General features: G+C 42.3%; 1 protein-coding gene, 1 long non-coding RNA gene and 6 other non-coding genes across 8 annotated transcripts; 2 read left to right on the top strand and 6 right to left on the bottom strand.

Moving 5' to 3' along the window:
• Positions 1 to 272: 272 nt before the first annotated feature.
• trnav-aac (transfer RNA valine (anticodon AAC)) lies at positions 273 to 345 on the bottom strand. The gene has a single exon. It is a non-coding gene; the product is annotated as a tRNA-Val (tRNA).
• Positions 346 to 1,817: 1,472 nt separating this feature from the next.
• Positions 1,818 to 1,890, bottom strand: trnav-cac (transfer RNA valine (anticodon CAC)). The gene has a single exon. It is a non-coding gene; the product is annotated as a tRNA-Val (tRNA).
• Positions 1,891 to 2,500: 610 nt separating this feature from the next.
• Positions 2,501 to 2,573, bottom strand: trnav-aac (transfer RNA valine (anticodon AAC)). The gene has a single exon. It is a non-coding gene; the product is annotated as a tRNA-Val (tRNA).
• Positions 2,574 to 4,047: 1,474 nt separating this feature from the next.
• trnav-cac (transfer RNA valine (anticodon CAC)) lies at positions 4,048 to 4,120 on the bottom strand. The gene has a single exon. It is a non-coding gene; the product is annotated as a tRNA-Val (tRNA).
• Positions 4,121 to 4,730: 610 nt separating this feature from the next.
• Positions 4,731 to 4,803, bottom strand: trnav-aac (transfer RNA valine (anticodon AAC)). The gene has a single exon. It is a non-coding gene; the product is annotated as a tRNA-Val (tRNA).
• A 2,124-nt stretch (positions 4,804 to 6,927) lies between these two features.
• trnav-aac (transfer RNA valine (anticodon AAC)) lies at positions 6,928 to 7,000 on the bottom strand. Its single transcript has one exon. It is a non-coding gene; the product is annotated as a tRNA-Val (tRNA).
• Positions 7,001 to 7,191: 191 nt separating this feature from the next.
• Positions 7,192 to 9,547, top strand: LOC127368623 (uncharacterized). Its single transcript, XR_007885857.1, has 4 exons — positions 7,192 to 7,638; positions 7,755 to 7,822; positions 7,907 to 7,969; positions 8,078 to 9,547. It is a non-coding gene; the product is annotated as an uncharacterized LOC127368623 (long non-coding RNA).
• Positions 9,548 to 10,145: 598 nt separating this feature from the next.
• sccpdhb (saccharopine dehydrogenase b) lies at positions 10,146 to 23,546 on the top strand. The gene is made up of 12 exons (XM_051409375.1): positions 10,146 to 10,461; positions 11,080 to 11,192; positions 11,345 to 11,425; positions 11,584 to 11,713; positions 11,862 to 11,911; positions 12,586 to 12,716; positions 13,396 to 13,513; positions 16,569 to 16,688; positions 17,125 to 17,181; positions 18,243 to 18,354; positions 19,414 to 19,495; positions 19,661 to 23,546. The coding sequence occupies exons 1-12, from the start codon at positions 10,266 to 10,268 to the stop codon at positions 19,758 to 19,760; spliced, it is 1,290 nt and encodes a 429-aa protein (XP_051265335.1). The 5' UTR covers positions 10,146 to 10,265; the 3' UTR covers positions 19,761 to 23,546.
• The last annotated feature ends 819 nt before the right edge of the window (positions 23,547 to 24,365 follow it).

Here is a 24,365-nt window from a genome sequence, read left to right as displayed (position 1 = left end):
AGGAAAAAAGACAGAACATCTTCGAAGCAGAAACAGGCAATGTGCTCCAAGTCAAAGTGAAGTTAGAGGTAGGAAGAGTGACTAAATCCCTCACTGTAGGGGAGAAGCAGCCAGTCCCTGCCTGTAGTCTCAACTGTCAAGCTTAATTTTATAGTGCGCACAGGGCTCTACTTTTTCTCCTGTTGTTTTCTAGCATTTCGTACAGTTTCATTTTTGCCCGGTTTACCTAGAAGTTGGCTTTTTGATTCAGTGTAAACGCCAATAAAGGTGGCTGTTTCCGCCCGGTTTCGAACCGGGGACCTTTCGCGTGTTAGGCGAACGTGATGACCACTACACTACGGAAACGGGCAAGGGCAGCACTCACGCAGACGCGCGTGACCACGCACCAGCCCGCTCATATGCAAGCTTTTCAAATTCGGACGATGTGTTCGTTTTTGACCTGGAGAGATGGGATGAGACATTTTAAACTGGATTCAGAAAAAAGTTCCCCTTTCATGGATTTGAGTGACAGTAAATGCTGTGTTGGGCGAACGTGATCACCACTAAACTACGGGAACCACTGGCAGCTCTGGCCCGTGCGTGTGCACGTGCGCAGTTAAAATCAACTGTACACTGAACTGAAAACCTTTCTAACGCCAGAAAACCTGTTAATTTTGCAGGGTAAGGGTGTGTTTTTTGTTAAGACTTTCTACCCATGCATAGCAGCAACCCATCACTGGTTGCTGAAGTGGCTGGATCGAAGCTCTCTACTTCCCCCGTGAGTTTGCGTCCTTTGTTCTGGTCTGTGCATACGTTCCACCGCAGCCCAACGTGCAGGATGCACAGCGCAAGCTTGTCTAGAAGATATTGTCTACGGAGCGGAGAAACCCGGACTCGGCAGTCGTCGTCCTCTGCGACTTTGACAAAGGTAACCCAATCCATGAAGTCCCCAAACACAGACGGCTTGTGAAATGCCCGACCAGAGAGGAGAACATGTGTGGAGAGGTCTCAGACGGATCACCAAGTGCAAACCTAAAACCCCCCAACCCGCTAACGACTTGCGCCAGGCAAACGACCTGAATGAGTTCTGCTGTGGATTTGAAAGACAAAGCGACAGTTCTTACACCATCCTCCTAGACTCCATCCGTCATTAGCGCTTTCCCTCGAGGCTGCGTCCTTTCCCCTCCGCTCCTCTGCCAGTACACCAACAGCTGCCGACTCCAGTCGTCAATCCGTCAATTGCCTGAAGATTGCGGACGACACCACCCTCATTGGGCTCATCTGTGGTGGGGATGAGGCCGCCTACAGGTGGGAGCTTGACCATCTGGTGACCGGCTGCGGACAGAACAACTTGGAGCTCCACGCTCAAAAGACAGTGGAGATGGTTGGGGATTTCAGGAAGAGCGCACCTCTAGTGAGAGCTGAGAACGCCAGCGGAAAATCAGCAAAAACGTGTCACCGTGCTTCAGCTTCAATGCCTCCCTGTATGCCTCTTCCCTGCAAACGCCGGGAACAGCGCCACCAGTGCGTCGACACGCCAAACCTGGCAACGCGCCAGTCCTCGTTAGTATAGTGGACAGTATCTCCGCCTGTCACGCTGAAGACCGGGCTTCAATTCCCTGACGGGGAGACACTACTTCTCTACCGCCTGCCGATCTTTTAGCGGAAAAAAGTAAAGTAGCACAGGTGCAGCAAGCGTGTGCTTGCGTCATGCCGAGGGTATGGTTACCTTGACTTTGCCCCTTTTGGCGTCCGTCTGCTTACTTGACGGAGTATAGTTTGATTTTGATACTGAGTAGAGTTTGATTCCAATAATCAGATTAAAGAGCAGAGAAGACTGTTTCCGCCCGGTTTCGAACCGGGGACCTTTCGCGTGTGAAGCGAACGTGATAACCACTACACTACAGAAACGGGCAAGAGCAGCCCTCACGCAGACGCCCGCGCCGACTCACCAGCCTGCTCAAACGCAAGCTTTCCAAATTCTGGACAACGGGTTTGTTTTTGACCTGGAGAGATGGGATGAGACATTTTAAACTGGATTAAGCAAAAAGTTCCCGTTTCATGGATTTGAGTGACAGTAAATGCTGTACGCACAGGAACCATGAATGACTATTATATTAGAAACAGTCCTCGATGGTCAACCTAGCCATTTGTTGAGAAAGGTTGACTCTAGCTTGGTTCCAGCCCTGCTTTTACCAGAGTGAAAGCAACAGCAGCAACAACAAAGAAGCCTTCAGCAGGTGAGCAGAAGGAAAAAAGACAGAACATCTTCGAAGCAGAAACAGGCAATGTGCTCCAAGTCAAAGTGAAGTTAGAGGTAGGAAGAGTGACTAAATCCCTCACTGTAGGGGAGAAGCAGCCAGTCCCTGCCTGTAGTCTCAACTGTCAAGCTTAATTTTATAGTGCGCACAGGGCTCTACTTTTTCTCCTGTTGTTTTCTAGCATTTCGTACAGTTTCATTTTTGCCCGGTTTACCTAGAAGTTGGCTTTTTGATTCAGTGTAAACGCCAATAAAGGTGGCTGTTTCCGCCCGGTTTCGAACCGGGGACCTTTCGCGTGTTAGGCGAACGTGATGACCACTACACTACGGAAACGGGCAAGGGCAGCACTCACGCAGACGCGCGTGACCACGCACCAGCCCGCTCATATGCAAGCTTTTCAAATTCCGGACGATGTGTTCGTTTTTGACCTGGAGAGATGGGATGAGACATTTTAAACTGGATTCAGAAAAAAGTTCCCCTTTCATGGATTTGAGTGACAGTAAATGTTGTGTTGGGCGAACGTGATCACCACTAAACTACGGGAACCACTGGCAGCTCTGGCCCGTGCGTGTGCACGTGCGCAGTTAAAATCAACTGTACACTGAACTGAAAACCTTTCTAACGCCAGAAAACCTGTTAATTTTGCAGGGTAAGGGTGTGTTTTTTGTTAAGACTTTCTACCCATGCATAGCAGCAACCCATCACTGGTTGCTGAAGTGGCTGGATCGAAGCTCTCTACTTCCCCCGTGAGTTTGCGTCCTTTGTTCTGGTCTGTGCATACGTTCCACCGCAGCCCAACGTGCAGGATGCACAGCGCAAGCTTGTCTAGAAGATATTGTCTACGGAGCGGAGAAACCCGGACTCGGCAGTCGTCGTCCTCTGCGACTTTGACAAAGGTAACCCAATCCATGAAGTCCCCAAACACAGACGGCTTGTGAAATGCCCGACCAGAGAGGAGAACATGTGTGGAGAGGTCTCAGACGGATCACCAAGTGCAAACCTAAAACCCCCCAACCCGCTAACGACTTGCGCCAGGCAAACGACCTGAATGAGTTCTGCTGTGGATTTGAAAGACAAAGCGACAGTTCTTACACCATCCTCCTAGACTCCATCCGTCATTAGCGCTTTCCCTCGAGGCTGCGTCCTTTCCCCTCCGCTCCTCTGCCAGTACACCAACAGCTGCCGACTCCAGTCGTCAATCCGTCAATTGCCTGAAGATTGCGGACGACACCACCCTCATTGGGCTCATCTGTGGTGGGGATGAGGCCGCCTACAGGTGGGAGCTTGACCATCTGGTGACCGGCTGCGGACAGAACAACTTGGAGCTCCACGCTCAAAAGACAGTGGAGATGGTTGGGGATTTCAGGAAGAGCGCACCTCTAGTGAGAGCTGAGAACGCCAGCGGAAAATCAGCAAAAACGTGTCACCGTGCTTCAGCTTCAATGCCTCCCTGTATGCCTCTTCCCTGCAAACGCCGGGAACAGCGCCACCAGTGCGTCGACACGCCAAACCTGGCAACGCGCCAGTCCTCGTTAGTATAGTGGACAGTATCTCCGCCTGTCACGCTGAAGACCGGGCTTCAATTCCCTGACGGGGAGACACTACTTCTCTACCGCCTGCCGATCTTTTAGCGGAAAAAAAGTAAAGTAGCACAGGTGCAGCAAGCGTGTGCTTGCGTCATGCCGAGGGTATGGTTACCTTGACTTTGCCCCTTTTTGCGTCCGTCTGCTTACTTGACGGAGTATAGTTTGATTTTGATACTGAGTAGAGTTTGATTCCAATAATCAGATTAAAGAGCAGAGAAGACTGTTTCCGCCCGGTTTCGAACCGGGGACCTTTCGCGTGTGAAGCGAACGTGATAACCACTACACTACAGAAACGGGCAAGAGCAGCCCTCACGCAGACGCCTGCGCCGACTCACCAGCCTGCTCAAACGCAAGCTTTCCAAATTCTGGACAACGGGTTTGTTTTTGACCTGGAGAGATGGGATGAGACATTTTAAACTGGATTAAGCAAAAAGTTCCCGTTTCATGGATTTGAGTGACAGTAAATGCTGTACGCACAGGAACCATGAATGACTATTATATTAGAAACAGTCCTCGATGGTCAACCTAGCCATTTGTTGAGAAAGGTTGACTCTAGCTTGGTTCCAGCCCTGCTTTTACCAGAGTGAAAGCAACAGCAGCAACAACAAAGAAGCCTTCAGCAGGTGAGCAGAAGGAAAAAAGACAGAACATCTTCGAAGCAGAAACAGGCAATGTGCTCCAAGTCAAAGTGAAGTTAGAGGTAGGAAGAGTGACTAAATCCCTCACTGTAGGGGAGAAGCAGCCAGTCCCTGCCTGTAGTCTCAACTGTCAAGCTTAATTTTATAGTGCGCACAGGGCTCTACTTTTTCTCCTGTTGTTTTCTAGCATTTCGTACAGTTTCATTTTTGCCCGGTTTACCTAGAAGTTGGCTTTTTGATTCAGTGTAAACGCCAATAAAGGTGGCTGTTTCCGCCCGGTTTCGAACCGGGGACCTTTCGCGTGTTAGGCGAACGTGATGACCACTACACTACGGAAACGGGCAAGGGCAGCACTCACGCAGACGCGCGTGACCACGCACCAGCCCGCTCATATGCAAGCTTTTCAAATTCCGGACGATGTGTTCGTTTTTGACCTGGAGAGATGGGATGAGACATTTTAAACTGGATTCAGAAAAAAGTTCCCCTTTCATGGATTTGAGTGACAGTAAATGTTGTGTTGGGCGAACGTGATCACCACTAAACTACGGGAACCACTGGCAGCTCTGGCCCGTGCGTGTGCACGTGCGCAGTTAAAATCAACTGTACACTGAACTGAAAACCTTTCTAACGCCAGAAAACCTGTTAATTTTGCAGGGTAAGGGTGTGTTTTTTGTTAAGACTTTCTACCCATGCATAGCAGCAACCCATCACTGGTTGCTGAAGTGGCTGGATCGAAGCTCTCTACTTCCCCCGTGAGTTTGCGTCCTTTGTTCTGGTCTGTGCATACGTTCCACCGCAGCCCAACGTGCAGGATGCACAGCGCAAGCTTGTCTAGAAGATATTGTCTACGGAGCGGAGAAACCCGGACTCGGCAGTCGTCGTCCTCTGCGACTTTGACAAAGGTAACCCAATCCATGAAGTCCCCAAACACAGACGGCTTGTGAAATGCCCGACCAGAGAGGAGAACATGTGTGGAGAGGTCTCAGACGGATCACCAAGTGCAAACCTAAAACCCCCAACCCGCTAACGACTTGCGCCAGGCAAACGACCTGAATGAGTTCTGCTGTGGATTTGAAAGACAAAGCGACAGTTCTTACACCATCCTCCTAGACTCCATCCGTCATTAGCGCTTTCCCTCGAGGCTGCGTCCTTTCCCCTCCGCTCCTCTGCCAGTACACCAACAGCTGCCGACTCCAGTCGTCAATCCGTCAATTGCCTGAAGATTGCGGACGACACCACCCTCATTGGGCTCATCTGTGGTGGGGATGAGGCCGCCTACAGGTGGGAGCTTGACCATCTGGTGACCGGCTGCGGACAGAACAACTTGGAGCTCCACGCTCAAAAGACAGTGGAGATGGTTGGGGATTTCAGGAAGAGCGCACCTCTAGTGAGAGCTGAGAATGCCAGCTGAAAATCAGCAAAAACGTGTCACCGTGCTTCAGCTTCAATGCCTCCCTGTATGCCTCTTCCCTGCAAACGCCGGGAACAGCGCCACCAGTGCGTCGACACGCCAAACCTGGCAACGCGCCAGTCCTCGTTAGTATAGTGGACAGTATCTCCGCCTGTCACGCTGAAGACCGGGCTTCAATTCCCTGACGGGGAGACACTACTTCTCTACCGCCTGCCGATCTTTTAGCGGAAAAAAAGTAAAGTAGCACAGGTGCAGCAAGCGTGTGCTTGCGTCATGCCGAGGGTATGGTTACCTTGACTTTGCCCCTTTTGGCGTCCGTCTGCTTACTTGACGGAGTATAGTTTGATTTTGATACTGAGTAGAGTTTGATTCCAATAATCAGATTAAAGAGCAGAAGACTGTTTCCGCCCGGTTTCGAACCGGGAACCTTTCGTGTGTAAAGAAAAGTGTAACCACTACACTACAGAAACGGGCAAGAGCAGCCCTCACGCAGACCCTGCGCCGACTCACCAGCCTGCTCAAACGCAAGCTTTCCAAATTCTGGACAACGGGTTTGTTTTTGACCTGGAGAGATGGGATGAGACATTTTAAACTGGATTAAGCAAAAGTTCCCGTTTCATGGATTTGAGTGACAGTAAATGCTGTACGCACAGGAACCATGAATGACTATTATATTAGAAACAGTCCTCGATGGTCAACCTAGCCATTTGTTGAGAAAGGTTGACTCTAGCTTGTTCCAGCCCTGCTTTTACCAGAGTGAAAGCAACAGCAGCAACAACAAAGAAGCCTTCAGCAGGTGAGCAGAAGGAAAAAGACAGAACATCTTCGAAGCAGAAACAGGCAATGTGCTCCAAGTCAAAGTGAAGTTAGAGGTAGGAAGAGTGACTAAATGCCTCACTGTAGGGGAGAAGCAGCCAGTCCCTGCCTGTAGTCTCAACTGTCAAGTTTTTTTAGTGTTACTTTTTTCTGTTTTTTTAGCTTTCGTACAGTTTCTTTTTGCCCGGTTTACCTAGGTTGGCTTTTGATTCAGTGTAAACGCCAATAAAGGTGGCTGTTTCCGCCCGGTTTCGAACCGGGGACCTTTCGCGTGTTAGGCGAACGTGATGACCACTACACTACGGAAACGGGCAAGGGCAGCACTCACGCAGACGCGCGTGACCACGCACCAGCCCGCTCATATGCAAGCTTTTCAAATTCCGGACGATGTGTTCGTTTTTGACCTGGAGAGATGGGATGAGACATTTTAAACTGGATTCAGAAAAAAGTTCCCCTTCATTAGTCATTAGCGCTTTCCCTCGAGGCTGCGTCCTTTCCCCTTCGCTCCTCTGCCAGTACACCAACAGCTGCCGACTCCAGTCGTCAATCCGTCAATTGCCTGAAGATTGCGGACGACACCACCCTCATTGGGCTCATCTGTGGTGGGGATGAGGCCGCCTACAGGTGGGAGCTTGACCATCTGGTGACCGGCTGCGGACAGAACAACTTGGAGCTCCACGCTCAAAAGACAGTGGAGATGGTTGGGGATTTCAGGAAGAGCGCACCTCTAGTGAGAGCTGAAAAGAAATTTAATGAAAATGTTTAGTCTGTACTACCAGTTAGCTGCAAAGACAACAGGTAAAGACAGATTGCGAAGCATAAGAAACTTAAATGTGTGAGGAAAATGACACAGATTGTTTTTACAGCACACAGGACGAAGCTACCAGCCACTGTTTCTAGACCTGCAGAGCCGGATGACCCCACTGTGACTGCTGCTTTCATGAAAGGTTGTTATATTTGCTTACTTCTCACTTCATCCTGGATGTAAGGATGTAAGAAATGTAATGATGACATCTGGTCTGTTCAAGTTTATCTCCACTTTTGTTACAACTTTTTTTCAAAGCACACAGAAGCCAGTCTCCCGCAGTCCTTTGGAGTCTGTGATAACAGGAGCTCCATCTCTTCCTAAAGGTAAATGTTTTATTTTCTTAAATGCTCTGAGAAATGATACACACATGTTGCCAACACTTTCCTGTTTCTATCTCACCATCCTAGATTCATCATCCTCACAGAATATTGCCCCTGTGGAAGCACAGAGAGACGCTGTCCATGATGAAGGTAAGAATTTGTGTGACACTGGTTTAACCATGTCATTGATATAGAGCTCCCTTTCATTTCCTTGTACTCTGAATATACTGTAGTGTTTTATGTGTTTGTGTTTTACAGCTCCACCATGTCAAGTGCCTCCTGTCAGGCAGCCAGCAGCCCCAGTCCCAGGCTACAATCCGGATGTTGCACAGTGGAACTGATCCCATCAGCCGAAGATATGGATGAAGACTGAGCTCGAGACATTGGGTCTGTGGCCAGGGTCACGTCCAGTATGTCACCCAATGAACATGATTTCCCTGTGGCGCTATCCACCTCAGCCTGAGCTCATAGACTCAATTACAGAAATATTTTCAGCTTCACCCATTCTTCATTTGGAAGCCAGAGCATGCAATTACGAAAAGGCTGAGGAATAATTTTGTCCCGCCGTGTCTCCATGGTTGTCCATCAGATGCTGATGACTGTACATACGTGCTGTGTGAATGGATTTTCTTTATTTATTATTAGTATTTAGTTTTAACTGTCTTTCTCTTAATTATGGTCTCCTCTACCTGCTCTGGTTTGAACAACACTTTGGTCACAAGCGTTGTTTTGAATTTTTCTTTATAAATAGATTTGATTTGATTTGATTGAAGTTGAAACAGACAAGAATGGAGACTCAACCCTGTTTAAAGTTTCAGTTAGCTTTGTGCAGCTACAGCCGAAAATGTCCTTCAGAGGAACTAAGAGAGTACTTTTATACTTTGAGTACATTTTTAGAGCCTGTACTTTTTCACTTTTACTTGAGTAAAGAAGTTGAGTCATTACTTCTACTTTTACCAGTCTTTTTACACAAGTAACTGTACTTCTGAGTAAAGAATGTATGTACCTTTGCCACCTCTGCTTCCAGCTAAAACAATTAGTCGACTAATAAAACAGTTGATCAGCTTTAAATTAATCAGCAACTAATGTTCATTTTTTAAGCAAGAATGACACATTTTGCTAAAAAATACAGATGTAAAAACTTCTAAACTTGCAGAAATGTATCAGTTCTGATAATCTTTGCTGATTTGGTTACCTCTGTTACTTTTGCTGCTGAAGGGCCTGATACTTAAGATGTAACCCGCCCTTAGGTTTCAGTGGCAGAGAAATCACAGATGTATGTTTGTTGTATCCTAATGTCAGAAATGCTAATGCTAAGTTGGCATGCGCATTATAAGACAGGTTTCAAGAATTTCTGCACCCTTGATTTTGAGAAAAATACAGCATATGAGAAAAATACAGCGTATGTCAGTCTGTCTGCAATCTCAGTGATTACTTTGGTAATTATTTCTGTAATATAAACTTTCCTATCAGAATGTGGATGGTACCTTTAAAATGTGTGTTTCAGGACTGATGTACAGTGGCTGCAGTTGTTGAAATCTGGTGATATGCACACCCTTCTTTAAACTGCGCTGGGAGTTTAATATCCAGTGTACCTGGGTGATGCTGTCTTTGTATCATTTTGTCAAAAAGCAGAGCTTTATGGTCGGTTGTGTTTCCTGTCTGGCAGTAACACAACAGAAAATACCCCTGTTAACACTGCATTGTATTTAAATGGATACTTCTGTATTGTCACAGTGGATATTGCATTATGCGATCCACTTTTATGTTTCAATATTTATGTTCAGTTGTGTCCACAAGGGAATACAAAATATATTGATGAATGATCACTTGTGTTTTCTTTTTCAAAGCTTATCCTAATTTGAACTGTTGCTTGGTTTCTCATCTTTAAATGAAATGTGTTTTACTGTAACACACTGGCCTCGAATTCTCCAAGTAATACTTAAACTTCACCACCAGATGTCAATGCACACCGCAGAATCATTTTATCGAGTGAGGTTCATGCTCACACTGCTGCAGTCATAGTGCATGGTGAACACTGTATGAGACAGAGAGCTCCTAAAAGTATCATGTGGAAAATGTAGCAACTTCTGACCCAGCTGTGCATCTTAGTCAATATACTTTTTAATTTCAGTCTAAATATTTAAACTACAGTCACTCAAAAACGTGTAATAACATACCAGTCGAATAAAAAAACCTGTCATCTGTAATATTACTTAAACATTAATGAGAGACGACTTTGTAACAGAAAAGCGTTGTTGCTGCTGGCGGATTAATTAGCGTGGATTACAAATGCACTTCGGCCACCATACCATAGGTGTCCATTTATTATGTCCGGAACAAGTTACCGTCAGCGGTATGGGCAGAGTGTGGCCGTTGCCCAGCCAATCAGCGGACAGAACCGGGCCTAACGTTACCCAGCGGGACCTTGTACTAAAACGCAAACATGGCGTCTGTAACCTCAAGCAGACCGTACCATATTATCATTTTCGGTGCCACAGGGTTCACGGGACAGTTCGTTGTGGAGGAGGTCGCACGATGTGCCGCAGAGAGTCCCGGCGGTGGCTCTCTGAAATGGGCCGTGGCCGGGAGAAGCAGACAGCGTCTGGAAGAAGTGTTGAAACAAGCCGCGGGGAGGCTGTGTATGTGCTTGACAGGGTGTACTGTGGCTAACTGAGACAGGAGTGTTCGCTGTCAGGCTCTTAACGATCAAATGTCACTGCCGCAGGATACTTTACTCACTTGACTGACAGAGGCAGCAGCCTGAGTTGTTGTTGTTGTGGTCTGTTGGTGGTTATGTAGCTAGAAGTGAACAATGTTGAACTTGACCCCTAAATACAAGGTCTTGTTGTGCTCCGAAATAGCTAGTTAGCTTCACAGCTGGACCACAGTCTGATTGACCAGCAAGTTATTTTACAATGATAAAGGGACATTTCTTATTTATGCTGTAGCTATAATGGGGCACAGTATTTGAGGACACAGTATCACCCTCCCAGCTTAATACCGCAGCACTGACACAAAGCTGATACGATGGTATTAAAAAAATATGTTATTAATATCTGGTCATTTATAACATTGTTCATAAAGTAACCCTTCAATAAAGTTGGCTCAGATTTTGTTCATATTTCTATTTCTCTCACATACATTTTATTTGAGGGTTTTGCAGTTTATGGTAAAAAGCACCAACCATATAAAGGCTATGTGTAAGAGTTATCCACTGTACAATGAGTGAAAGATGATCTCTTTTCCTCTCTCGTCAGCTATGCCAGAGCTGAGGACGGACATTGAAATCATTGTTGCCGATGTGTCTATCGAGGAATCGCTGGCCATCATGTGCCAACAAGGCCTGGTGATTCTCAACTGTGTGGGACCTGTAAGTGTGCTATCTGGACTTTGTGAGGGAGTGAACAAAGGAAACCATGAGATGTCATCTGACACACATCTGTCAGATTGGATTCAAACCCCCGACACTGTAATCTTATGTTGTGTTGAATAATTCTCTGTATGCTGTCTTTGTCCTTTCAGTACAGATTTTATGGCGAGCCGGTGGTCAAAGCTTGCATTGCAAATGGAGCTCACTACATTGACATCTGTGGCGAGCCTCAGGTAGGAAAATAAGTATCCATTTCTCTGTTGTTTAGATCTTGATTTACTGTGATTATATCTGTGTATTTGTTTATAGCTTGGTTATTAAAAGTAAACTGACTAGAGAATAAAATGCATGTTTGTCTATATGTGTATGTGTGGATATTCATTGTCTACAGTTCCTAGAGCGTATGCAGCTAGAGTACCACACTAAGGCCTTGGACAGAGGAGTGTATGTGATTGGCAGCTGTGGTTTTGACTCCATACCGGCAGATCTGGGTATTCTCTATACACAGAGGCAGTTCAAAGGTAGGAAACACAGAACCGTTGAATCACCAACAACGGTTTTGCTTCCAGTTATACAAAAGCTAAAAGTGCCAACTTTAGTTGAACTCCTGCATTTGTTGAATTTGAACTGGAACTCGGTCTTCAGCTGCGTGCTTTGGTTTGATTTCAGGAACACTGACAGCTGTGGAGAGCTTCCTGAAAATCAGCAGTGGGTCTGAGGTAACAACTACAGCTTCTGCACTGCATGATGGGAAATGTAGCCTGATACACTTTGTCCTTTTTAAAAAAAGAATCCTTATTAAGGGGGGGTTTTTTTTTAATTTTTTTTTTTTAATCAATTATTTTTTTTTTAATAATTTTATTATTATTTTTTTTTTTATAAAAAAAAAAAAAAAAAAAAAAAAAAAAAAAAAAAAAAAATTTTTTTTATTAAAAAAAAAAAAAAAAAAAAAAAAAAAAAAAAAAAAAAAAAAAAAAAAAAAACCCAAAAAAAAAAAAAAAAAAAAATAAAAAAAAAAAAAAAAAAAAAAAAAAAAAAAAAAAAAAAAATTAATTTAAGGGAAGAAAAACCCAAACAAAATAAAAATAAAAAAAAAATATTAATATTTTTTAAAAATATTTTTATTTTTTTAAAAAAAAAAATAAAAAAAAATAAAAAAAAAAAAAAAAAAAAAAAAAAAAAAAAAAATAATTTTTTTTTTTTTTTTTTTAAATTTCTATTTTTTATATTTTTAAAAAATTAAAAAAATAAAAAAAAAAAAAAAAAAAAAAACAAAAAAAAAAAAAAGAAGCTAGTTATTCACATTAAACCTCTGGTGTTTATTGAGAGGACTTTGGGATAGAATTAGTTTTCTGCACCGTGACAGAAGTTAAAGTTATCTCTACCCTTGCAGGGAATGTCTGGCCACGATGCCACTTGGCAGTCTGCTGTGTACGGTTTCGCAGACAGCGGATCCCTCCGCCAGCTGAGGAAGAAGTTTGGCCACAAGCCGCTGCCTGTGGTGGGAGCCAAAGTCAAAAAGCGGTAAGGCTATAACCAAGCAATTACTGTCTGGCTTAAACACTTTACTTTGAGTAATAACATTTTTATTGGAATGTGGGGCTTGGCAGCGATTAGTCAAGAAAGGGATAAGGTGTGTTTCTTCAGCGCACAGCAGAGAGGTTTTTCCCACTGAAACTGATGTATCTTATTAACACTACATTTCTTAATGGTTTGATTCCAAAGTGAAAGATGGAGTATTCATTTAATAAAAATACGTTAATTTTCCAATTTAAGCAAATTGAATCATTAATAAATATATTTAAGGAACATGTGGTGCAATTTTTGTGTTTTTTTTTTGTTGATGTTCTGGAAAGAAAGCTTTCATTTTGACTAGTTATGTTTAATCTCAAGGCCGTGAAACATACTCTACAGGTCAACTGTAAGGTACTATATAAAAATACAGTACACTTGACATCCAAGTTTTGCGATTTGCAGACTATTTTACTGTCTGGTAGCCTGACTTACATTCAGTGTAATGAGATTTTAGTGCAACGTGGAGCCTGGCAGGGATGGAGAGACAGATTTAGAAGACTATCAATGGATGAAATGAGCTTGAATACTACTGTGCTGATGCTGCAAGCAGAGATAGATTTGGTGAATGTAGATCGCTTTGCTTTCTGTTTTTGTAATTTGGTGTGTATGTTTCTGTATGTGTGTCCAGGGGCTTTATGTTTTTCAGCAAGGAGATCGGGCAGTATGCCATCCCATTTATGGGTTCTGACCCCTCAGTAGTCAAGAGAACCCAGCGTTTCCTTCATGAGGAGGAACAGCAGTCACCGGTAAGATTATATCAACACAAGAACCCACACAGTGTCTCCCATTATTTATTGCACTGGTAGTAATTAAAGCTTCCTTGTACAGGTTTCTTTTAAACAGTGTTACACTCTTACTTAGGGGCTAACAAATGTGCTGAATGTATTTTTCATAAAACTCGCCTTGCACTTTACTGCAGTGGAACAGCTTGAAACAGTGGGATGTCAAATAGCTTGCATACACTACACATATTACACATTACCTCTCTGTGTAGTAGACAGGAATGTGTATCATGTCATCTACGTTCATCATTCTAGTAAAGCAAAAGATAACAAAAAAATTTGCTCCAAAGCACCAGTAGTGGTCAAAAACTCTCTCATCTAAAATGTTGTTTTTGACCACTAGTACTGCTGTGGAGCAGTGATTTTGTGATTTGTTGCACTTTTTTTTTTTTGTTGAGAATTTGCACAAGGTGTATATGCAAATGCAGGAGCAAACAAGCAACATGATGCACATTCCTGCCAAGGATTTCATGCTAATGTCACTGATTGACAGTTGGTGGTAATGACTCAGCTGAAGTGAGGAAGAAGGAGACTGCCAGCTAGCGAATATGGATGTAAATAATGCAGGTTCCAAAATATGAATCAAACTATTAGTCAGCTTTGCAAATGTAATGTGAGGAAGGTAATGTAGTTAACATGTTTGTTAGGCCTCATGGAGACACCCTGGAAAAACTCTAATAGTTGAGTAAACTGTTAGTTGACAAGAAGAGTGTAAGCTGATGCACTTTTCACTATTCGGATTGTCGCACAAAAACAATAACAGCATAAAACGGGAGCTGCATCACCAGGACAAAAGTATCAGGGGATTGCTGCATTATGGACCTTTCCTCTTGTATCACAGCACTGCTGTATGTGCTAACCAGTCTATGGGGCTGTACTACCTCTTGCTATTTAGCAAGTTAGCAGTCCTATTATGTGACTGTACCCGGACGGTGAGCTTGAAGTACTGGGGAGGCTATCAAGGGAGCTTTGGACTGCTAGTGAGCAACGGAGCCAGGCTCAGCAGCCTCCCAGTGAGCGGGTCCAACCAGGACTGTGACTCCGGGGAGGAAGGGACAGGGGAGGCTTGGAGAGAGAGGAGCAAGTTTGAAGTTAGGTTGATTTGTAAATAACATTATACATCATCCATCGTATTGAAAAGTCTGCAAGTATTTGTTTTTGTGAAGTTGGAAGTTATTTATTCCGTTTTGAAGAGGTGACCCGTGTTGAAATAAATGAACTAAATGTTCAGTCTCCTTGCTTTGTTCAATAAAGCATGTATTATATAAAGGGATCACTTTTAATTGGAGTCCACAGCTCTGTTTTTAAATATTGACGCAGATTGATGAGACCATGAATGAATGCCTTGTTTGTGGTGGCCACATGATTTTTGCCATGGTGAAGTGAGGCATCAAAACATCTTGCCCCAACACTTGTCCTTTGAAAGGTCAATACTGTGTCAGGTAGTCTGCTTAAAGATTAGCATCACAAGAAATAACTTGTGATGCATGATGTGGATTTTTTCAGCCGATTCAATCACCGATTATTACCTGTTTCTCATGGCTGATACCATTTATATAACAGCTGATCACTCTTTGCATAAAAAATCAAAATAAATTGTGACTATTATGGGCCGATAATTTATCGATAATTTATATTATTATTATTATCGGAGAAATACATAATGATAAAAATTTCCCGTTATCCGCCTGATTAATTAATTGCCTTGATAATTATCATGCATCCCTAGAAATAACACTTGTCTGAAATAATTCATTCTCAAGAAAATTGCACCCCTTCTCAATTCAACACTCACTTACACACTTACTAACTCTTGACCAGTAGCTTATGGTTGGCTAATGTTAGCGAACTTTGGTTGGATATTGCTGTGTAACCAAGGCCGTTTGATGACTTTGTGATGGTGGTAATTACCAGTTCTGGCCACAGTAGCCGCTGTTCAGCAAAAGCTACACTGTATAAAGCAAATTCTCTAAAATTTTTTCAAAATGGCATCTGTCCTGTGGGCCAAATGATGAACAAATTCAAGTGAGTTATACATTTGATACTAGTAAACGCCACAGTATCAGTAATGTGTTGCCTGTGATGTTGGTGTAGCAAGTGTACCTTGCAAAAAGGCCCAAATAAGGAGAGAAGGCACTTGTTTGGACAAACATGTCTGCCAAATAAATAAATGTAAATTTCCATGCAGTCAATAATATCCCATACCGTGTTTGAGGCAGTAAATAATTGGGAATGCATCGAAACGTTTTGCTCTGCCTGAGCGTGCCTCAGGACCAGAGAGATTATTAACTCAGTACTCTCCCTCAGTCCCTCAGGAACACAGTGCAGCAGCGCTGCAATAAATGACACAAAGGGGTTTCATATTTAGTATTAAGGACACATACTCCACCTTATTTTGGCTGCACCTCTGCATCCTGGCTGTGAAAAGCAGAACCTTTTTTCCCTGCTGTACCTATAACTAGGTCAGCTGTTTCAGCAGCTGTCACTGTTTTGATCACAGCCAGAGACACAGGCCTTAATGAAACTATCTCATTATGTTGTTTAAGCCGCCATCTACCAGTAAAGTGGAAATATGATGAGTCATCTATAAGGATTCATCACTTTCTTCCGTGCTGCTCATTACTCCCTTTGACATCTCATCTCACACTCCCTCCCTCCTGCCCCTGTTTTTTACCCTCCTTCTTCCTCCCTCAACCTGATTCTGCCTTTCCTCTCACCCTCGTACCTCTCTTCTATCCTCTACCTCTCCATCTACATCCTCCTCACCCATTCTCCTTTCCTTCACTTCTGCTTCCCTCTTCCCTGTCCGTTTATCACTTCACTTTCATCTCTTATTCCTTCCTCCATATCCCTCCCCCTTCTCTCTCAACTTTACCACTTTTTCCTTCATCTCTCATTTTCCTCTCACCTTCACCTGTTATCTGCATCCCCTTATCTTTTCCCCCTCTGTGTCACCTTTAATTTCCTTTTTTATCATTTACATTCTGCCTTTCCTGCCCTGTCTCCCCTCCACCCACAGGTCCAGTACAGTGCCTACGTCGGGGTCGGTGGCCTCTTCTCAGTAGTTAAGCTCCTATGCGGTGGCCTGCTCTTCTGGTTCATGGTCAAATTCAGCCTGGGCAGGAAGCTCCTCACTATGGTAGCTACACTGTTCATCAACCAGCCTCTCACTGTAACGCCTACCTTGGTATATGCTGTCCAAGGCAGATAGTCTGAGTCCCTTGAAAGCGTTACGACTCAAAATGGTTATTCCATGTATTTAAATGTAGGTGAATGTCACAGTTAGGTGTGGGTATTTAGCTGAAAGGCTTACCCAAAGCTACTCTTGTTAAATGCAGTTGCAGAAAGTGGCAACAACTCTGATACTACTTGATGCTTGCGAGTAGAAAAACATTTCCAATCTACATGGATTATATAGTTATAATGCTTCATTTATCAGCAATGCAGGAAAAAGCTAAGGATTAAACAGAGTCAGTATAATTAATGTTATGTAATCACAGTTCCTTACAGTTAAGCACAATTTTGTGACAATTACATGTATGTGTAATGGATTGATATTTTTTTCTTTCGCAAAGTTTCCATCATTCTTCTCCTTTGGTTTGTTCACCAAGTCTGGTCCAACCATGAAGCAGGTAACACAAATAGTGTATGAGTTTAATATATTTATTATCATTTTTGTGTCCTGGGAAGACTTGAAAGCTTCCTAGAGGAGTCATACATCGGCTGCAATTAGGAGCTTTAAAGCCAAGTGAAAGAAAATACAGTCATTGGTCTGGACGATTTAGTTTGTGTTAAAGGTATGAAAACCTATTTTTTTAATCGTCTCCTTACTGTGTGCGATGGCGTCCTACATGAACACAAAATAATCTGCCAAAGTACGAGTTTTGATTATTTCTGTCGAGAGATTTTTGTTTCTGCTCATCTGACTGGTTTGAAGGGGATGGGGTAAATCAGGATTTAGCAACATTTGAATCAAAAGATGATGACAGTGGATTAGACTGTCTGAGATTTTGAGTGTGAAACTCCTAATAAATAACACGGTAGAAAACAAGGATGGACTTTTTAAAACTTGATTATTTTGTCATGAATATTTAATGCTATAGACAAGAAGATTGGATTTTTCAGGGGCTTTCATTAGGACTGCACAATTAATCACAATATTATCAAAATCACAATATGTTAAGTTTCTTTGATAACGGTAAAATGTGTGACAAACAGCATTATAATGATGTCCTGCAGTTCTGCATTTCTGGCCTACAAATCCTGTTCTCCAGATGTAAGATTGTTTGGTACAGACTCCCAAAAAAATCACATCATCATGTTTTTAATAGTTTTTTGGCAAAAATTTTATTTATGATGCAAAAACTGCAATATAATTTGATTCATGTATTAATACAACCAAAGCATAACAGATTTCTGTTTCCTACTTACTTACTACCTATACGCTGTTTTGTACCATGGTTATAGCAGATATTACACATCATGGTCTTATACTTTGCTCTCTTTGTTAGCGCTTATAACAACCATCACAGCTCTGGTCCACAACCGCATACATACAGTATTTAGTACAGTACAGTATTTTATAAAGTATTATTTTATTTTATTTCTTGGAGTTTAGTTTTCTTGTACAGTTTGTTCTGCTGCGAAATCTTGATTTCCATTGATTTTTCCACTCATTCCCATCCTCTCTCAGATAGAAGATACCTGTTTTAGCCTGACATTTTTCGGGGAGGGCTACTCAGAGGGTACAGATCCCACACAGGGCCAACCCAACGCAAAGATCTGCACTCAGGTCATAGGAGCAGGTAAAACTGCCACAACTGCTGTCCACTGATTTATAGTAAAGTTATAGGCTTTTGGTTCTCTTAAATATACAGGTGAAGCTGTCTGTGTATGTGTGTTTTCACTGAAGACATTTTTGCCATGTCACAGAAGGAAAAGAACAGTTGTAAATGATCAAATGAATGAGTTGTTTCAGTTTCAGGGTCCTGGTTTTGAGCTTGCTGAATCACTGCCATACTGCCATAGTTCATTAGTCACTTTAATACAACAGAGCCATCGTTAATGTTGTTATATGTTCACCTTTAGCTTCGTAAAAATAGTGATGGAAACTAATGTTTGACTGCTGCTCGTGTTACATCTAGTGAGAAGTTTGGCTCCAAGATCTCTGAATCACTCACTGCAAGTTTAATTATAGTAAATAATGTCTATAACACTAGTAAGGCTGGCATTGTAGACCTTTTTCACAGCAGCCATTTTGACAGGAAACAGTAGGTTAAACACAGGTGTTACCAATTATACTAATTAAAGCTCTGTTCCATTCAGTGTAGCCGTGAGCAAACATGCAAAGTAGCAGCACCCTGACTCTGTTTGACATGAAGGGAACATAACCTTAATTAGTATCATATGCAACACATGTGTTTACCCTACTATTTCACATCAAAGTGGCTGCTGTGAAAAAAGTGTAATCTGTATGAAAAAGGGCTCAGTAATTTTCTGAAACAGCTTGGCACTGCAGTTTTTAGGGGACTTAATCTACATTTCGTTGCCTGTGGAGTAGTTACAGCAGCAGGACGGGGTATGTGGGACTGACTGAAAATAAACTGTGTTGATGGTACTGAAGGCAACAGTGGGATACACTGATGCGTTTTTGGGCAACAATGGAGCTCTATGGCACAGAGGAGGAAGACGTATTCTTTGGATACACACAGTGGGATCAGTTCATTGTTTGTTTTGGTCTTTTCACACATATCCTTTAAGCACTCGCATACTCTAAGCGGTACTTTAGACTTTCAGTGTATTTTGTGCTGTAAATAATATTCTGGAATATTTGTGAATCTTCATGTTTTTGTTGTTGTTTACAGAGCCTGGTTATGTAGCTACAGTTTCTGCTATGGTGCAAGCAGCCATAACCTTGCTGAATGAACTGCACTCTCTCCCCAGGAGGTCAGTTTAGTCTGTTTTGTCTTTTGCATGTGCTTCCTTTACTTTGTCCCTCTCTGTCATAAATGGGAAAATTTCTCAAAAGTTCTTCTGTCTAATCTATATCTGCCTTCCTCCTTTCTTAAAACATTATCCCACCTTTTTTCTCTCTGTCTGGCTTATTCACAGGGGAGGGGTGTACACTCCAGGAGCCGCCTTCCATAAAACCAGTCTCATCGACCACCTCCATAACCACAGCATCAAGTTCTCAGTCAGAAACTACCAGTAGCCCTTTAACAGTATCCGCTTTAAGGGTTGCACCACCTTCATGTTACAGTATATTGTATTTGTCCACTGGAGATGTCGCCTGACTCTTTGACCCAGTCAACATGACCACTTTTTACAGTGAATGTAACTTTAAAACAATAATAATTTAATAGAAACTGCGTACAGTGAATATTTGACTGTGTATTTGATTTTTTAAAATATATTTTTAATATAGTTTTCAATTAATACCGTAATAAAGTACTGGAATGATACAGGATGCAGTTGTTTTTAGCTGCTGTTTAGCTGCTAAATAATGGACGTCTTCAGTAGGAACTAATAGGCTTGGGGCTGAGACACAGACTGGGTAAAGCCTGAAAGTATTGAGAGACGGGCTAACATGTTTTTGCTTTTGGTCTTTGATTTTTGCAGTTTTTATCTCCTCTTCCACAGAGTATGTTTCTACAGTGGCCAAGAACGGACAAACCAAACACTGGCTGTAGAGAGACCTGCCACTGTAGTTTCTCCTACATGCTGGGAAGGCTGAGTTGTATATAAGTGGCTGCAATCTGAAACTTCGCCCCTAGATGCCACTGAATCTGATACACTGGTCTTTTAAATCTTTTTAAAAACTCATAGGAATTATTCTTGTTTACTAATTGATAGATTGTGTCAGAAAATGCATCCACACACATTCCCTTTATTCATACAAATTCCTTAATTCTAAAAACCTTGAGAGAGAGACCATCTGTGATGCTTGAGAAGTTTTTTTCCTAATATGATATTTTTATCTTGATAGACAAAACGGTTGACTTACAAAACAATGCTTGACCTCAGTAAGTTTAAACATTTACTTATTTACCTAATAAATATCCTGTGGTTCACAACTTGTGTGTGCAAACCAGGGAGGCTGCAGTCTTCTTCCTACTTGAACCAAACTTTTTTCTGCCACCAGGTGCCAGTGTTTCTTCTGTTCCTCATCCCTGACAAATATTTACATGGCACAGCCCCAGACATGACAGTAGAGGTCATTTGGTGCCTTTGAGGATGCAGAGACAGTGCAGAGCCTTAATTAAAAGACTGCAGGTGCACCATTAATATCTGGAGAAACAGGGACACGTTCACAAGATTGTTACTGTGAGCTATTAGACTTCCCAGATCTGTGAGTAGGATGTCAAATATAAAAAGAGCTGGCAGCTATTGTTTCTGTTTTTACTCTTTTTCCTCGTGAGTCATCGTGAGTCTTCTGTGTCTCATCTGCCTCCCTTCCCCCAGCTGTCACCACCACTCCAATAAAACCATACACAGACAGAAAGCTGGTTTTAGCTCTGTGTGTGCAGTGAAAACAGTCTGCTGATAGAAAATGTCAGAGGGGTAGTTTCTGTGTTAAATAGCTCTTAAGTACAGTATGGTGAGTAGCTGTTGGAGGGGTGGATTGGGGTGGCATTTTTGCCGTGTGTCGGTGTACAAGAATGAGAGGGGGGGATTGCAGTGGTTTCCCTTTGCGTAGCAGAGAGCAGCCCCACCCCTCTCCCCTACACATCTCTAGTCTGCTATTGTGGCTGTACAGAGATTCATGTCATGTCTCACCTTCTCTCCACTCTCCTCCTCCACTGGATCTGTCGGACTACTGATCTGTCCACACAGAAATTTAAATTTGCGTTATTGGCATGATCATAAGAATTCGTCCACTAAAACATTTGATTTCAAAATGACTTACTCCTGGCCTGTTAGTTTTTTAAAAAATTATGAAATAATTAACCCTTGGTAATAAGAAAACAAATAACATCCCTAAAATGTCAGTGTGAAACAGGGTTGCTGTATGATTCCAGCCTTAATATAAAGAATAGTGGTGAAAGAAATATTTCAATCGTTTACTTAAATGTACAACAATCTAATCAATTTAATACTGATCCCTCTATATGACCTACATCAGCAAATATCAGTGGGAAGATCAGATATTTCTATATAATTCTTAATGCCTCCCACCGGGTTGGATTCAACCAGATTCTCATTGAAATCAGTTGAATCAGGGTGGTGGAAACACTACTACTGCTACTTTTATCCACAGAGGACGCCAGAATCAACATAAAACAAAAGCTCCTTGTAGCTGCTTCAAAGGTCCAGTGTGTATCTGTGGCATCTAGCGGTGTAATTGCAGATCACAACTCTAGTCGCTTCACCTTCTCCTTCCAAGTGAGAAGGAGAAACTACGGTGGCCGCAAAACGTGCAAAAAACACGAATGTCCCTACAGCCAGTGTTTGGCTTGTCCGTTCTGGGCTACTGTAGAAACATGGCTGACTCCATGGAAGGTGACCCGCAGTGTCTTCAGCTAAGGCTCATTATAAGGTAACAAAAACACAGCAATTCCTGAGGTGAGTATACACTAATTACTCGCACTGAAATTGTTATTTGAGAAAAAATATATAAACTGTACTTTAAGAAACAAAAGGAAAAATACAGTTTCATATTATTGTATAATTGTTTTTTATTGGATTATTATTAGTGATGCATTCATGCGTAAGCAGCATTTTACTGTTGGTGGGTAGTTTAATATATAACAAAAGTGCTTTTTATTTTATGAGCTTATCATATGAACTGTGTTAATTGTGTTTATTTTCCAGTAACTAAAGCTGTTTCCAATGTATGAATAATATTTCAGAATATAAGAAATACAGGAAATAGTTTTTACCATTTAGCACAATATACACTACACAATACCCAGTATACTACTCTATGCAACTACATGATACAATATACAATAATACACACTCAACAAAGAAAGGTTATTTTGACAAATCAATAAAAAAAATAACTAAAAGACTGCAAGCATCATGACATGAGACAGAACTTGGTAGAAACAGTGTAGACCATATCAAATAAAAATCTAAAAGATCAATGAATGAGCTCAGTTACATGTGTTGCTCTGCTGTTTTTCCCTCAGGGTCTTACATTCTCTGACATATTTTGCTGCTTCTATTTCAATGTCAGCTTTTTCCCTAAGTAAATATTGAGTTTTGCTTTGGTCTGTGAGCATGTCACATTCATGGTGAATGTATTTTCTTTTGGTATAAAGCTCCTTCTGTCTTTGTACAGGCTGGAGTGTAGCAGGATGTGTTGCTCTGTCTACAGTAACTGCCATTCAGCTCTCTCTCTCTCTTTAAATCTTTCACTGTTTCGCTCTCTGTCTCACTTTGTTTCTGTTTGGCCTCTTTTCCCCGTCTCTCCAGTGGGATGTGTTTGCCCCCCCCTTCATGTTCAGATAACACAGCATACTGTAGCATTTCATAAGATTCCCCTCCTCCTCTCTCTCCATCACTTTCCTCCCTCCCTCGCTGTAAACACAGGCACTGGCAGATTATTTTGCTTTTATTCTCTGGCCTCTAACCCTCTCCACTACATACATCTGACCCCAGTGTTTCCCTTAAAGACGTACACCACTGATTTTACTCATCCACTTTCATTTACTGGACTCTTAAACCTGTAAGTAAAAATAAAGAAAAAGGTTGTAAAGTCCTCTGTGGCACTGAAGGAACTTTGTCCAATCTGAGAAAATGTTGAAATGCTGAAAGATGATGTCATGAACATCCTCAATAGTATTCGTTTCTGTTGTTTTTAATTTTGCTTGTTTTCCTACTGGTATGTATGTTACTGCTCCGGTTCCAGCGGGGTCAGTGCCCAGTGTCCACTTCTGTAGGAAAATACATGTATTTGATCCTTTATGGCACATTATAAAAGTATTTTATCGTGTTTATGTAAAGTGTGTATATCCCTGCAAAAATCCCAATTAAAAAAGGTGTTTAAAAAAAACGTGATGATGTCATGACGGTTCTTTTCCCTGATGATGTTACTGAATTGCATTCATTTAAATTGGGGTATTAAACACTCATTTCGCTATGTTGTGTTTCTGTATAAATCAAGAGAGGGGTTCAAAACATTAATGATGCTTGGGAGGGCTGTGCTTTTTTACAAAGTCAAACATAAGCTTCAGCCTCCTTCACCACCCCTGTCATTTCAGCAGAGTCCCTTATGTAAGTGTGTGTGCACAAGTCTGTGGCAGATAATTAGTTCATTTGTGTGAATGGATTTGAGAACGTGTCCATGCATGAGCCCACATGTGCCTTTCTGTTCCACGTCTCTTAATTTGTGTCTGTGTGTGTGTTGGAGGAAGCTGGTATTTCTGCAGGCTGTATTTGCTGACTCCTTCAAAAATCAGTCCCAGACTGTGTCAGCACTTGAGAGAGAGAGAGAGGGAGAGACAGAGAGAAAGGAGAGTGGCTGCAGACACAAGTCAGTTACTGAAGCAAAGGGAGTTTGCCTGCGGAAAGATACTTTATGTGCTCGTACACACGCATTCCACTGCAGCCATAAGTTACCTTCAGGACAGAATATTGCCAACTTATACATCCACGGCACTGCCAATACGATTCACCAGGTTTTCATGGTGTTGTTTGCCACTGTCGCCAAGTGCTTGCTCATGGTGGTACTGTTGGGTCTCTGTAAATAATGTTATAAGGAGTTCGGTCTAGACTTGCTCCATTTGAAAAGTGTCCTGAGATAACTTCTGTTATGAATTGGCGCTATACAAATAAAATTGAATTGAATTGAATTGAATTGTTTTAACGCTGT

This window comes from Dicentrarchus labrax, unplaced genomic scaffold, assembly GCF_905237075.1.
Source record: "Dicentrarchus labrax unplaced genomic scaffold, dlabrax2021, whole genome shotgun sequence".
NCBI lineage: Eukaryota > Metazoa > Chordata > Actinopteri > Moronidae > Dicentrarchus > Dicentrarchus labrax.
The sequence above is the reverse complement of the archived record's forward strand: the minus strand, read 5'-3'. Positions and strand labels throughout refer to the sequence as shown.